The sequence below is a fragment of the Balearica regulorum genome, chromosome 4, assembly GCF_011004875.1.
Source record: "Balearica regulorum gibbericeps isolate bBalReg1 chromosome 4, bBalReg1.pri, whole genome shotgun sequence".
In the NCBI taxonomy this organism is placed as follows: Eukaryota; Metazoa; Chordata; class Aves; order Gruiformes; family Gruidae; genus Balearica; species Balearica regulorum.
Genome location: NC_046187.1, coordinates 13,032,184 through 13,045,771, shown reverse-complemented (window position 1 = coordinate 13,045,771; position 13,588 = coordinate 13,032,184). Strand labels below are relative to the sequence as shown.

Below are 13,588 nucleotides of genomic sequence, written 5' to 3'. Positions count from 1 at the left end.
GGCTGCTCCATACTCCTGTGGGGTGGGAGCCGTACGGGGGAGTAACCTCTGAGTAACCGATGAGCTGTAAAACCGCACCTGGGCTTGCCTCACAGAAACTTGTCTGTGCAGCCATTCCTTCTGCGGGTCAAATTAATAGCTGGATTAACCCCATTAGTTCACTCCTGCAAGAAAATTATGTAAAATACCGTTTCACTGGACCATGAACACTGGTGCAAACGGCTCGAGAGCAGGTGAGATTGCAGAGCGGGCAGATTCATTCCCTGGGTGGGAGCATCAGAAGCTGCCTCGCAGGTCTGCCAAAGTCACAAGAGCTCTGTGTCCGCTCAGTCGCAGCTCCTCCGGGCCAGGTGGTAGCACAGTCACTAGCCCCTGCCACACACAGCGTGTATGGGGCATATCCATGGGGGCTTGCCCAGGACCGTGAGGTGTGCAACCCACAGGTGACCGAACACGTAGTAGGTGATAACCATAGCCTTGCAAGAGGCTCTGCTTGAGCCAGGACTTGTAACTCGGTAAAGCACATAAGAGCTCATCTTAATTTTACACTTCATAATTATTTTTGTATTTATATACTTATTTCTCCCCCTTTTTTTTTTTTAAGAGATGTATGTAAAGTCTATTTTGGGTTTAGTTTGGGCTGATCCACTTTTTTCTCTCCTAAAAATAATAAGACCAATAAAAAATTGCAATTACAAGGAAACTAGTTATTTGAGATAAATGAACACTTCTCCCTCAGCGCACAAACCCAACCATTATATCGTCACGCTCTGTACCTTGGAACTAGCTGGTGAAACTGAGGATAAACAAAACTGAAAAGCAGGAGTGATTTCCCCTGCAAAGGTTTCTTTCTTGGGGGAGGGCAGAAAACACCAGAGTTGTTGTTTGTAAAAGAGGAAATGAGTCTGGTTTAATTATGCCGGTTGAAGTTCAATAGCGTTCCACTGAAATGCTGCATTTCTGAATCCCACCAGCACTGCTCAGGATCTGCGGAGGCAAAGCAGAAGTGAGTGCATGGGGAGGCAGGGCTTTGAGATGAACTTCTGATGGTCTTTAGCTCTTAAGTGGTATTAGAAAAACAGTTGCTTGTTTTAGAACTCTTTGTTATCTACTTCGTCACCAGAAATGAAGAAATTAGTCCCTCTGATGAACAAACAAAAATACACAGAACTAATAGTCTGACAGATCCGGTTTGTTCTGTGGAAAGAATAAACTGTATTGAAAACACGGGGAGGAGAGATGCAGGCGAAGGGAGGTGAAAGGAAAACAAATTGGCTGCATGCAGAGGTCTGGTGTCAAACGTCAGAGGGATCTTGTTCTCTCAGATACTATATGAAAGACCATGGCAACCGGGGGCCTGGGGAGCGAGGAGAGGCTTGTAGCCCCTCCCTGAGACTGGATGACAGAGGAAATAGGTGAAGCAATCCGCTCTGCAGAGCCTGCTGCCGGAGTCAGAGTTGTAAACTGGCGTATTCTGTCCCTTCGTCCTGTTCACGGGCTCTTTCAAGGCAAAAAAAAAAAAAAAAAAGACTGAAATGAATGGGTTTGTAATTCCCTTAGTCCGTCAGATGGTACCATTCTGTGAAAGGTGGCTTTGCTTTTGGGCAGCCTGATTTAGAGAGAGGGATTAGGATCCCTGCCCCAGACACAATAAGTAGCAACATTACAAGGAATTTAATAGAAACATTTTAGGGGGGGAGTATAGGGGACTGTGCTTTCAGGCTGCTCTGAAAACCCTGGGGTAGAGACGATGTTTTACTGTGACATAGTATATGGAAATGGAGTAATATTTTTGATCCCAGTAATAGGTTGGAGACCCCCTTTTTTAACGCACACACGCACGCAGTAGGTAAGAGCCCCAGGATAAAGGAGCAGCGCCTGTCAGCGTAGCAGCAGCGTGGTGCAGGAGGGCCAGCTGCCTCTGCGGGTGCCGGGGAGCAGCAGCAGCTCAGAGCCGTGCAGAGGTGAGGGCAGACACTGCTGTTCTGTCTTGTGCAGCACAGGCCATTCAATTGCACTGCTAAGTTGTGTTTATCCAGAAAGTCTGTCATCCTTGAAGGCATCAAAACGTGGAGATCTGCCATTTCTGATGGGTAATGAAATCATAGTGTAAAAATGTGATTCTTCTTTCTGATTTGAATCTGTCTTCAGCTTCCAGCCCTTGTATCTGGTTTTGCCTTCCTCACTGGATAAAAGAACTCTTTAAAGGATTTCTTCCCTCGTGAAGGTATTTTTATACGCCATGGTCAAAGCATCTCTCTGTTTTCTTTGTGGTAAGCTAAATGGATTGAGCTCTTTAAGTCACTCACTGGCAGGCACTTTCTGCCTCAAATAATTTTCGTGTCTTTTTCTGCTCTGACTTTAAAATGTAGATGTCTGATGGTGTACATTTTTCTAGTATTGTTCTTCTAATGCAGTATGCAGGATAAGCCACCTCCTTAAGATTTGCTCTTCTGCTCTTTGTATATTCAAGGATTGCATTAGTTCAGGTACTGCAGAATGGCATTGTGAATTTATGTCCGATTGTCCATTTTGCATGTTTAACACCCTGCTTTCAAGTGTCTGCTTCCCACCACTTTTTGGGAAGGGCTTTGTTCCCAGACATGGAATACCCATCCTTCATCGATTTCTGCCAGCAGTTGCCTGGAAGAGCTCCCTTTTCCTGGGGGTCCCACTCTGCCCCCCTGGCTGTCAGCAGGAGCAGAGCTGGCTCACCATGCCCAAGGGCTCTGGTGACCAGGCTGTGCATGGAGGGCCGATGCGTGGGCTTGGCTGGTCCCTGCCTGTGCTTACCTGTACCCAGCTGCCCAGCTCTGGGGGCATCAGCTGGTAGTCGTTCTGCTTGTTCTGAAAGAAAATTGTGTGATTACTTTTAGCTGTAGTTGGGAGATTGAATGACGTAGAGAAGGAATAAATCACTGCATGGTAAGGAAAAAGCATGTAAGATTTGAGACAAAGAGGAAAATACCTTTTCCACTCCCCTGTGTTCTCTTTTTAAAGTCACTTATGTTTACTGTACGTAAATGCACACGCATCACCCCTGAACTCCTGTGGAGGATCCCCTCACTCCAACAGATCCCTGGAAATACACTGGGAGGGCACAGGATTTATCTTCCTGTTGTTCAGCTAAGGATCAGATTATCAACAGAGGGCAACTCCCATGTAGGTGTTAACTAAGCAGCCAGATCCCTACAAAAGTTCATCTTACTGCGTGCTCTGCAACTATACAAACCTGTCCAGACACGTTATGCTGACCATTTGGAAATTGTGGCTCTTTTTTGGCTCTGCGAACGGCAGCTTGCCTGTTTCAATACCTGGGTTTGCTCCCAAGGGCCGAGCGCTTGGTTCTGTCCCTGGGCTGCTTTAAAAGCGGGTGGCTGAGGCTGCAGAGGCAGGAGGGGTCCCGGCAGGGTCCCTGGGAGGCTTAACCAGGGCCAACATGTGCGTTTGAACTCGCTCTGTGGCACAGCCGAGTCGGAGGAAGAGACCTTGGCACTGTCCCCCTCATGTAATCGCCCTTGGTGAGGACCTCGTGGCAGAGCTGCAGCTTCGCTGTCCTGGACTGGAGCACGTGTACCTCTGCACAAGCCACAGTTATCAGGAGAGAGCTGTTTGCAGCCTGTGAATAGCACACAGTGGCTTTGAGTGGTGTTGAAAGTAGCCAGAATGAAAATCAGAAGTCACGCTGTACCATCTTCCCAGATGTGACAGGCTGAGAATACAGCGTGTGCTTCCCACTCCAGGACATCTTGTCACTCTTTTCAGGGACTGCATGCCTACACCCACTCAGGGCACCCCTGTATGCGCGTGTCCATGCACACATGAGCACATGGCCCTCGGGGAAGGAGCCGGGTTGTCCCCTTGCTGCTGCGGATCCCCGGGGATCCCTCCGAGCGGTGGCAGCCTGAGTCACACGGTGAGTCAGGCTGTGGGCATGGGCTGCCGGGTACCAGCCTGTCAGCTGTGGAGGTGATGTGCAGCCAGGAGCTGGCTAGCTGGGATGCTGATGAGGGTGTCTGGAGAGTGAGGAGGCAGCAGTGCTGGTTAGTGGAGAAAGGAAAACACGGAGGCAGGGCAGAGCGTGTAGGAAGGAGGGACAGCAGGGAACGAGGAGGAGGAGCAGGAGTTCTCAGGGCAGGAAGGCTCAGAGTGCAGTAGGAGGATGAGGGAGCTGGCAGGCAGCGTGGGAGCAAAGAGCATTGTCAGTGAAGCTTGGGATTAGTTTGGTTTGAAGCTCTGTGACTGTGTAAGTGCTGCACTTAGCCCGAGTTGCTTGACTTGGTGCTTGGCTCCTGTGGTGAGACTGCATCTTGGGCCTGGAGCAGGCATGGTGTGTAAAAGGCAGCCGTGCAGAGCCTGGCGTTGCTGCTTTCGTCACCAGTTCCCAGCCACGTGCATGTACCCCCCAGCACACTTCCAGGTTTTGTCTCTGTGCCAGACCTCTGGCGGGAACAGTGGAAGGAGGGTGGGTGCGCACACCCATGGCCGAGTAGCTGAAACAACCCGCAAGCCCGTGTGGCCCTGCACCACTGCCAGGACCGGGCAGGGCTGTACAACCCCCCTCAGAGGCTGACAGCAGCAGCGCCAGGCTGCAGAGGTGCTCTTGGTAAAGAGCTCTGCTCCCAGCTGCTACGGAGCATTTTCCTGCCTGTGGAGACCTTTTGCCTGGGCTTATGCTCCTGGTTTTGGGACATACAACCCAGGGCTGCTACTGGTGATGTCATCTGGGCCTTTCATCATTGGTTGGGAAGAGCTTTTGGCAAAAAAAAAATGGAAAGGAGAAGAAATATTCTGAGTGGGAGGGTGGTGTTCTGGCTTGATGAAGAAGGCCTGGATTTAAACCTGTTATTAAAACTGGAAACAGGAAGTTTTCACTGTGAGTAGGTAAACTCTTGTACCCCAAAATGACTAAACACACAGTGCTGGAAGTAACACCTTTGTGCTAATCTTCATATTTCCTCCAGCTGCTGCACAGTGCACGGGGCTCATGTCAGCTGGTGGGGCTCCTTTCAAAGCTTTCGTCCTTTTTAAACTCTGGAATTAACTTATGACATAATACGATACAGAACAGAGTGCCTTCTGCGGCATTACCATGAGGCAAATGCATCCCTCAGCTGTACCCGTGTGTGCACAAGAGCCAGGGCAGTAGTTCTGCAGTGAGATTGTTTTGAAGGCAATTCAGTGAGGACTTGGGCTGCAGCCCCAGAGGCAGCTGTGTGCTGAGGCTTGGTGGAGGAAGCTCCAAGTAATGTCACTTTACAGGGTGCCCTTTGGCTCCCGGGTTCCCCCCCCCCCTTTCTTTTTCCTTGTAGTGGCTGCAGCAAAGGCTCCATTATTTGGCAGCATGGCATTGCTTTTGTCTATAAATGGAAGCAGTTGGCCCGTCTCCCAGTATAACACAAGATAGTCCTGTGCATCAGTTATGCAATCTGTAGCTTGATGACTTCATCAGAAGTTGGGGGAGGGCTAGGGGGTGGTAGGAAAAAGCTTTTACTGTCAGCTCTGCTGGAGACAGCTGATGCCTGTGTCCCCCTCCAAAGCAAAGAAAGTGGGAGCTCAGCAACAGGGGTGAGTGAAAGGGCTCGGTGCAGGAGCAGCTGAGGGATCGCTAGTGGGTGCGTTGCCCTGACCTGGCACGGGGAAGCCCCAGCAGCTGCCGCAGCCCTCGCCCTTTCGGTGCTGCAGGGACCACGCTTGACCAGGTTGTAAAGTGCAGCACGAGTCGTGGACCTGGGGAGAAGTGGGTAGAGGAGCAGGGAGGGAACTTTCAAACCAGGGCAGATGTTAAAAAGAGAAAAGAACCTAAATATCGGTGAGCTGCCTTTCAGCAGAGAGCCCTTCAGGGAATATCTGTGCAAAGTAGAGATGTGGACAAATTGTATTTTCTTGTTATTTCCTCAGAAGGGTCCTTGAAAACCTGACCTTCATGCAGAAAGGCCGATCCTACTTTCCCAAGCTACGCTCAAGGATTGATCTTAACCCTTTCATTGACTGGGTTGGGGTGGGTGTCATAAGATTACTTTTCTTTATGTTCCCAATCACACAGTCATTGACATAACTCAAACCGTCAATGACACAGATGAATCTAAACCTCACCCTGGAATGCTTTGCACAAAGGATCCTAAAGTGATACAGGATCAAGTCAGTGGTTTTGAATGAGTACCCATCTCTATACAACAACTCAAAGAGGTTCTAACGAGTAAATGTTAAGGCTGGTCCTGCCAAGCAAGCAGCACTCTGCAGTGCTTTCTCTGGCTTAGCCCATCAGAGGTGAAGAGCACTGGTATCACCACCACACGTGCTAGTGGCTTTCCCAAACTTGGCAAAAGGTGGTCTTGCCCTGCAGAGCAATTCTCGCACAGTTTTTTGTCTTACAGGAAGCCGGCCTGAGCTAAACCCAGTGTCACTCATCTCTCCCTCACCAGGCAGTCCCTGTCCATCCCAGGCCACAGTGCAGAGAGCTGGGCACTGGGACGGTGGGGGCAGGCTGCCCGGTGGCGGGTGTACATGATGCCCAGGCAGGCAGAGTGTGTGGAGCCAGCCCCGTGGCAAGGCGGGCTGGGGCTCCGGATGTGCCACGCTGGCTGAGCACAGCCTGCGAGTGGACCCAGGGCAAGTCCCTGCTGTGGTTTCTCCTCCGGGACGTGGAGCAGCGCTGCTCTGTCACAGGGGCACCGGGAGGTGCTCAGGTGCTATCATATGGAAGGTAGATGGGAGAGAAGAGAAAACCCTTAAGCTCTTTTACCCAAGGAGTACCCAGAATAAGGACTGGGGGAAACAGTGCTACTCCTGCTGCTTTGTGATCAAACCCCCAAATCGTTATTTTTTTTTAAACACAGCCCTAGCTGGCCATCTGTTTTTGAGCAAGGCTCCCTCCGTAGTGCTGAAGGGAGGCACGGGGTTGCTGTCAGCTTCGTTTTTCCCTGGCAGCGGCAGAGCCTCACGCTACAGCGGCGCTGGGCTGAGCACGCCGGCGGGGTCAGAGGCTCCCCCGCCCCGCGCAGTGTTTAACACCCAAGCTCAGGGTACCGCTGCAGACCCCCGTGAACGCTCCCCGCCGGCCCCCCTGACCCGCCCCGGGGAGAGGCCGGTCCCGCTCCGCGCCGGTGGCCGCGCCGCGCCTTGGCGGTCCCCGCGCCGGGCGGGCCGGGCCGCGGGCGGGCAGCGACACCTGCCGGCGGGCGGAGGTGGCGGCGCCGGTGGCGGCAGCGCCGGGGAGCCAGGGTGGACGCGGGACTTGGCTAAAAACCCCGGCCCTCCGCGGGAGTGCGGCGTGCTGCTCGCCGCGACCTGGGAGGGCTCCCCGGCCCCCTCGCAGCCACCGGCTGGCGCCTGGTGCAGGGCCGGTGGAGAGGGGAGGTTTTGAGATTTACTGCCTCGTCTTCCAGCCCATCGTTTTCCTAGTACTAAAAGGCAGCAAATTGGATTAGAAACATAAGGTGAAAGCACGGTGGGTTTAGAAGGTGTCCGTGGCATCACGCGCCCTGCGTCCTTTCAGCTACACACTTTTGGCCGTTGCTGTGGGATGGAAATCTTAAATAAACACATTACGTGGTTGAATCCTGAGATTCCGGTGCAATATAGGGGGAATTAATGCTGCCGGCTCCTGCTGTTTGTCGTGTGTGCCTAAAACCTCAGCTCCTCAATCCAGAGGACTGTGTGAAACTGCTGTTATGGAGAAAGGGAAATGGAGAGAAAATATATTTCTTGTCTCCATGATGAGGGAGAAGTTTGGAAAAACATTACTCTGAAGTTACCTATCCTGAACGAAAATAAATCTAGTATACAACTTTATTATTTTATTATTAAGAAATTGTAAAGTGCTCTTGCTTTATCTGTGGGGGCTTTGAACTCCAGGAGAGAAGAGGAACCTGCCACCTGCTCCCTGTGGAGAACAGCCTGGGGCTTGGTCACAAGCCACGAGCGTCTTTCTGAGGGCTTTTACTTTCTTCAAGCACCAGTCTTCACCCGCAGACTCAACGTTTCTTGTTAATGAGCCATAATTTCCCTTGCCCGTGGAGCACCCCGAGTAACGAGGCCTTCTCCCTCTCTTTGCGCAGGAGCAGCATCAAGTGGGATTGTCTCGGACCACAGGGCCTATGCAGCCTTCTGTCCCACCAGGCTCCAGCAGCGTGGTCACAGGCACGAGCTCTGGGGGTCCCTTCCTGGGAAACCAACCTCAAGCGGCCATCATGAAGCAGATGCTGATTGAGCAGAGAGCCCAGCTCCACGTGATAGAGCAGCAGAAACAGCAATTTCTAAGAGAGCAAAGGCAGCAGCAGCAGCAGCAGATCCTAGCGGAGCAGGTACAGTATCCCTTTGTCTCGGGCACTGCAGTGCATGCTGGTATGAGAGCATGAGCATTACAGTCAATGCAACACCAGCCCTTCCTTCTGTATAATTGGTAATTCTCTCTCTGTGGTTCATACGTGTATTTCAGCAATGGTTATCAAAGAAAAGGCATCTGTCTCAGTCCTACCGTTAGCTTGACAAATATTACCCATGTTCGCAGCGGCAGACTGGACAGTCGCATGGGATTTTAGACACTGGAAAAGTTAACTCTTAACACGGTATCTCATGGCGCATTTACTCTGGTAGAAGCAGACTCTGCTACAGTTACACTTGTTGTCCTCTCCCCTACCTCTGACAATGGTCTTGCTCTGGCACAAGCTATGTACGGCCACACAGTGATCTGGGACAAAGAATTGATGTGGGTTAAAAGTAACCTATCAGAGAAGAAAAGTTAGCATTTGCCCAGATCAGTTCCTTAATCTGGTTTATCACATAGCAGTACGAGCGATTATGTTAGCGTAAGGGAGAGGCAGCATCAAGTGGGGAACCAGAAGCTGAAGTGGGAAAACAGTAAAACTGCCTCTCACAGTAGCAGTGCGGAACTGCTGTAGTGGAGCCTGTTACGGGGCTTCTGGAGCTCTCGGGCTTTGCCCTGAGCTGTATGGCTGTTAAATTACCCAATCTGAAAGGTGATGTTTTATGCTTGTTTAAATCAGCTGTAGTTTAAAAGCAACCCAGGAGAAAGTCTGGAAAGTCATACTGTTCAGTTCCTGTAAGCTCATACCCGAGTTTAAACTTGCAGTCCCCTAACACTACCTAGAGAATGTTCTGATAGTTGCTTTAAGCTTGGCTTCACCTCTCTTGCTGGGGAAATACAGTGTAAGACCTGGGATCTGCTTTAATTTGAGTTAGAACTTGTGCATGTTGTATAACCACAGAAATACCGATAGCCTTTCCCCTCTTCTCGTGGTCCTCTTGAGAAGCAGAAAAATTCACCCCCAATGAACAGGAAAGATGCTCCTAGAAGTATTCACGGTAAAGATGCGTGAATCGGTTCAGAGGTGAGGAAGTGCAGAAGAGTGAGGATGTAGTAATGTTCCCCCACCACGGATTAGGCCAATTCAAGTGCATAAACCCAAGAGCCAGTCACTGAGTTGGCTGCTGAAGGCGAGCCTAAAAGTGCTGAAAACCCCAAGTCTGTGGCTGCCAAGCCTGCTGGCATAGATGAAAAGTGACAAAGTCACAGTCCTCAGGCTCCTAGCTTTTGGGTGTTTTGTGCCTAACAAGGTTTCCTTTATCTTTTTGATAGTTTCTAATGTGTATTTATGAACGCAGGGATCAGTACTTTTTCCTATCTTCCCCATTTTCTTACGCATCCTTGGGTTTGGACATAGCATTTGTACAGCTGCAGATGAAGCACTAAGATACGTCCTTTTAGTAATTGCTTAGTCAAGTATACCCTAGGCTTTGCGAGCTCTGGTAAACACACTCTCTGTTTTTTATAATTGGCCCTCGATTTTGTTCTAGATGTGTGACTATTCGCAGAAAATAACCACAGAGGATCTGGGCTGGTGGCTGGTGGGGAGGATTGAGGGAGGGAGGCATTTTGCAATCACCTGCTCCCCAAATATCATTCACCAAAGCACGAGAGGAAACGTGCCTTAGTGGCCGTTTCTGCATTGGCCAGAGAACGGTCTGAGGCTGCAGCGCTCAGGTCAGGACGCAGCACCCCTTGCAAATGAGCGCTTCGAGTGCAGCGGTGGAGGGGAGTCCTGTAGCAGGAATACAAACCTCCAGACCTTAGCAGGGCTGGGGGAAGGAAAGTGCGTGGCTACAGTTGCCCTTAGAGGTGAGCCGAGTTACCTCCTGTCCCTCCCCCTCCTTTCAGCCTGGAGACAGTTAAGTTCGCAGTGTAGAGGTCACGATGAAGTGGTTGTAAGTAGGGAGAGATGATGTTAGCCTCAGCGCTTATTCCTTTTTGAACCAAAAGGAGTCCGTGTGCTGAGCAGCCCAAGTGCTCTCAGGAGGACTCTTCAAATGACTCTGCTTGTCTCTCCAGAACAGCTTGCTAGATAAGAAACGCTGCAGTTCTGCTGCAGTGCTTTTGCCACCAGCCCCTTTCTCAGCTCACTAATTAATTAATCATCTTTTTCTCTTCTGCTTTCTTTCCTTCATTCATTTTCAGCAGTTGCAGCAGCAGTCACATTTGCCTCGGCAGCATCTGCAGCAACAGCGGAGCCCGTATCCAGTGCAACAGGTCAATCAGTTCCAAGGTAAAAGTCAAATTCTTTTTTCCTATATTGAGTCAGTGTATGCCCCTGTAGTGGGCACGTGAAAGTTCACGTGTTTTGTGAAGACCAGCGTTTAAGCAATGTGCTGGAATAGGAAGTCAGGCTGTTGCACACTTGCACGTACTGCATATTTTACCAAAGCGGAATGCCCAGGTTTGTGTATTTAGTTACATTTCTAATTTCCTTTCTGCTCCCCTCAGCGAAAGCTGCATTTTTCATTTGACATTTCTTTTGCGTCTTTGACATCTGGATTCTATGGATTTATCTTGTTTGCCTGCACTCTCATTATGCCTTTTTTTCAGCTAGTGTCTCTAGCTGTATCTCGGTTTTACTCCTCTTCATTCCCCACTTTATCTAATTTGAGGAGCAGGGAGTTTCAGAGAGGTCATCTTTATCGGGAGGAGTGTCTGATAAATGTCAGGTGTGGGAAACAGTGAAACATCTGAGAGGAAAATGGAGATTTTTTTAATGTTCTCAAAAAAAGCAAGTATTATTTCAATGTGCTTGCAGATAACTGAAGAATGTAAGGGAATCATTTTAGCTTAGGAAGAGAAGTTAATTGTGAACTTTTTAGGTGCAAGGTATCAGCTAAATGTCTTCCCTAACCATAGATCCTAAATAGACGTGAAACGAACATGCATTTGTGCTGCGTATTCATGATAGCATCACGTAGCTGCAACAGAAAACAAGGGAGACAAGCATATTGCAGTTCTCATACCCAGGAAGTGGACAGGCAGCCAAGTCTTCTGCTGGTGCATCAGGGTGGCTCCTTCTGTAACCGCCTGCTCGTTCTTATCTTTGGCAGCATAAATTCTGTATGAAATGAAATTTTTCCCAGTAATTCATTTGCAAAATCAAAATATATGTGCACTGCCATGAGACGGACACGTAAAATCTTTCTACATTAATGCTTTTTGAAACGTTGCCTTCATATGTATTATTTTTTAAAAATGCAGAAGAGAGTTTAGGCTAATTTGACAGAGCAAGGAATTAATTTTCCTAAATGAGCTAATTCAAATATAAGTATTTCACCATTTTTCCTATTTAGTCACAAGAATGTAATCAAGTGCAGTAGGGTTATTTGTAAGTGAGACCAGAAGGTGGCCCAAAATCTTAAAATCTGTTGCATCTCTCTCTTAACTGCTTCTTGTCTGATCTCTTGCCTCTTATGCTAAGCACGGTAGTTCACAAAAGTAGTATGTGAACTGCTTGCTGGTAGTGACTCCTTTGGAAGTTTTCAACTGCCATTTTCAATTAAAAAATAGCTAAAGATGCATTAAGTTTTATCATTATCTGTACGCTTAAACACTTGGTGGAATCATAGCAAAAAGAGACAGCTTCTAATCACAGAAGAAGGAGGTGATCCAAGAAAATTTGAGGACACTCCAGTGCCAATCATTAAGAAAACAGTTTAACTGGTAGCATAGATAAAGTAGAAGCTGCTACTACATTTGCCCTGTGCAAGTGAGATCCAGATTGTCTTTCTCCATGCTACAAAATGTTTCATTTATCTACATGTTGGAGAGTTGAGCTAAAAACATCCTCCAGAATCTTATCCCGCTGCAGCAAAAAGGAGACAACCATCCTCTGCGTCACGTGTGCAAAACTGCAATGATGACACTGCCTTTATTCATAGCCTTCATGGAAACCAAGCCAACATAAATAACAGGGCCCCACAGTCTTTATTCTCTACGGATGTTCAAGTGTCTTGTCTGCCTTAGGGACAATGTGTAGGGGCTGATTTAGGAACATTCAGATTTTGTTGTACAGTTTATGACTCTTAAAGCCACTATTTTATATTTACATCTTGCATTTAATACTGTTTGAGCTGGGACTAATTGTGTGCCTCATACTCTCAGAGCTTCACCTGCAGAGTATTTTATTTAGTTTGGTATGGTAGTGACTCAAAACCACAATGAACCTATAGCATAATCAGAACTACAGTAATTGTTTTTAAATAAAGATAGTAAATACAGAAGCATATTGGCTTCCCAGAAATCAATAGCTCCCCCAACCCCGAAAGGAAGACACAAGCATGGTCCAGTTATCTGCCACGGTGTGGAATTTAACAAGGTTAGGATTTTCTGGTTTCCCATCACTGGCCTAAGGTGGAATAAAATGCGCTTATAATATTGATTCACTAATACACTCTCCCTGCTTTAAATGTCCACAAAAAACAATTTTTCTTCTTTCCATAGACTTAATCAGTAACAACGATATAGAAAATCCATTCATTTATGCCTCCTGAGCTATTAAAAAATTGATTGGCCTTCTGAGCCTGACATTTCCATTTTCAAGGCTTACTTTTGAAAGACAATGGAGGTATTTAAAAGATAGCTTCAAGTGGTAAACTGAAGTTCAGCTGCTTTGCTGCCATTGAAGAAGGCCAGTGGAAACTTTCTTATTTGCTTGCTAGAAGCTGAGTTAGGCTTAGCTGAAGAAGAGAAGTGCTACTGAATCACAGTGTGGATGCAACGTCAAGCTTTAGGGATTCATTTTTTACATAGAGGAGAGTGCCTGTTGTCACTGATCCTGGGGAAGAAAATACACCCAAAAAGAAAGACTCACGTTTACTTTTGAAAGGGCACTTTAAATCCCAGGTTACTTCTTTAAAATTTCATTTTTGGTCCCAGTGAAGTAAGAGAAAGGCAGGCCTGCTTTAGCCCTGCACCTCCCGTGGCTGTGTAGCTTTCCTACCCGAGTAGGTTATTGTCAGGGAGGCAACCATGGCTGTAACCATGCGTCACGCATGCAATCATGTTGCCTTGATTCTTCAAGAATCTGAAGCCACGAATCCCTTTGGGTACACATCCTAAAATTGTCATAATTGAGATTACTTAGTGAGTAAATGATCGGCCTTTTAACCTTGCCAGCCTCATTTTAGGCCTTAAGGGAAATTAGGCTGCTCGTCTGCATCAATGGTATTCTCTGCTGAACAGTGTCCTCCTTCACAAATTGAATACCTAACGTGATCAGCGATTCCTGTTGAGCGTAGCACTTGAGCT

General features: G+C 48.2%; 2 protein-coding genes across 2 annotated transcripts in view; both read left to right on the top strand.

The window, feature by feature from the left end:
- NDUFC1 (NADH:ubiquinone oxidoreductase subunit C1) overlaps window positions 1-13,588 on the top strand; it is a 181,054-nt gene that overhangs the window by 17,570 nt on the left and 149,896 nt on the right. The gene's annotated exons all lie outside the window — the stretch shown is intronic.
- MAML3 (mastermind like transcriptional coactivator 3) overlaps window positions 1-13,588 on the top strand; it is a 246,347-nt gene that overhangs the window by 230,895 nt on the left and 1,864 nt on the right. The window contains 2 exon segments of the mRNA XM_075751185.1: window positions 8,061-8,306; window positions 10,478-10,565. Of these exon segments, the coding sequence (XP_075607300.1) occupies window positions 8,061-8,306; window positions 10,478-10,565 (334 nt within the window).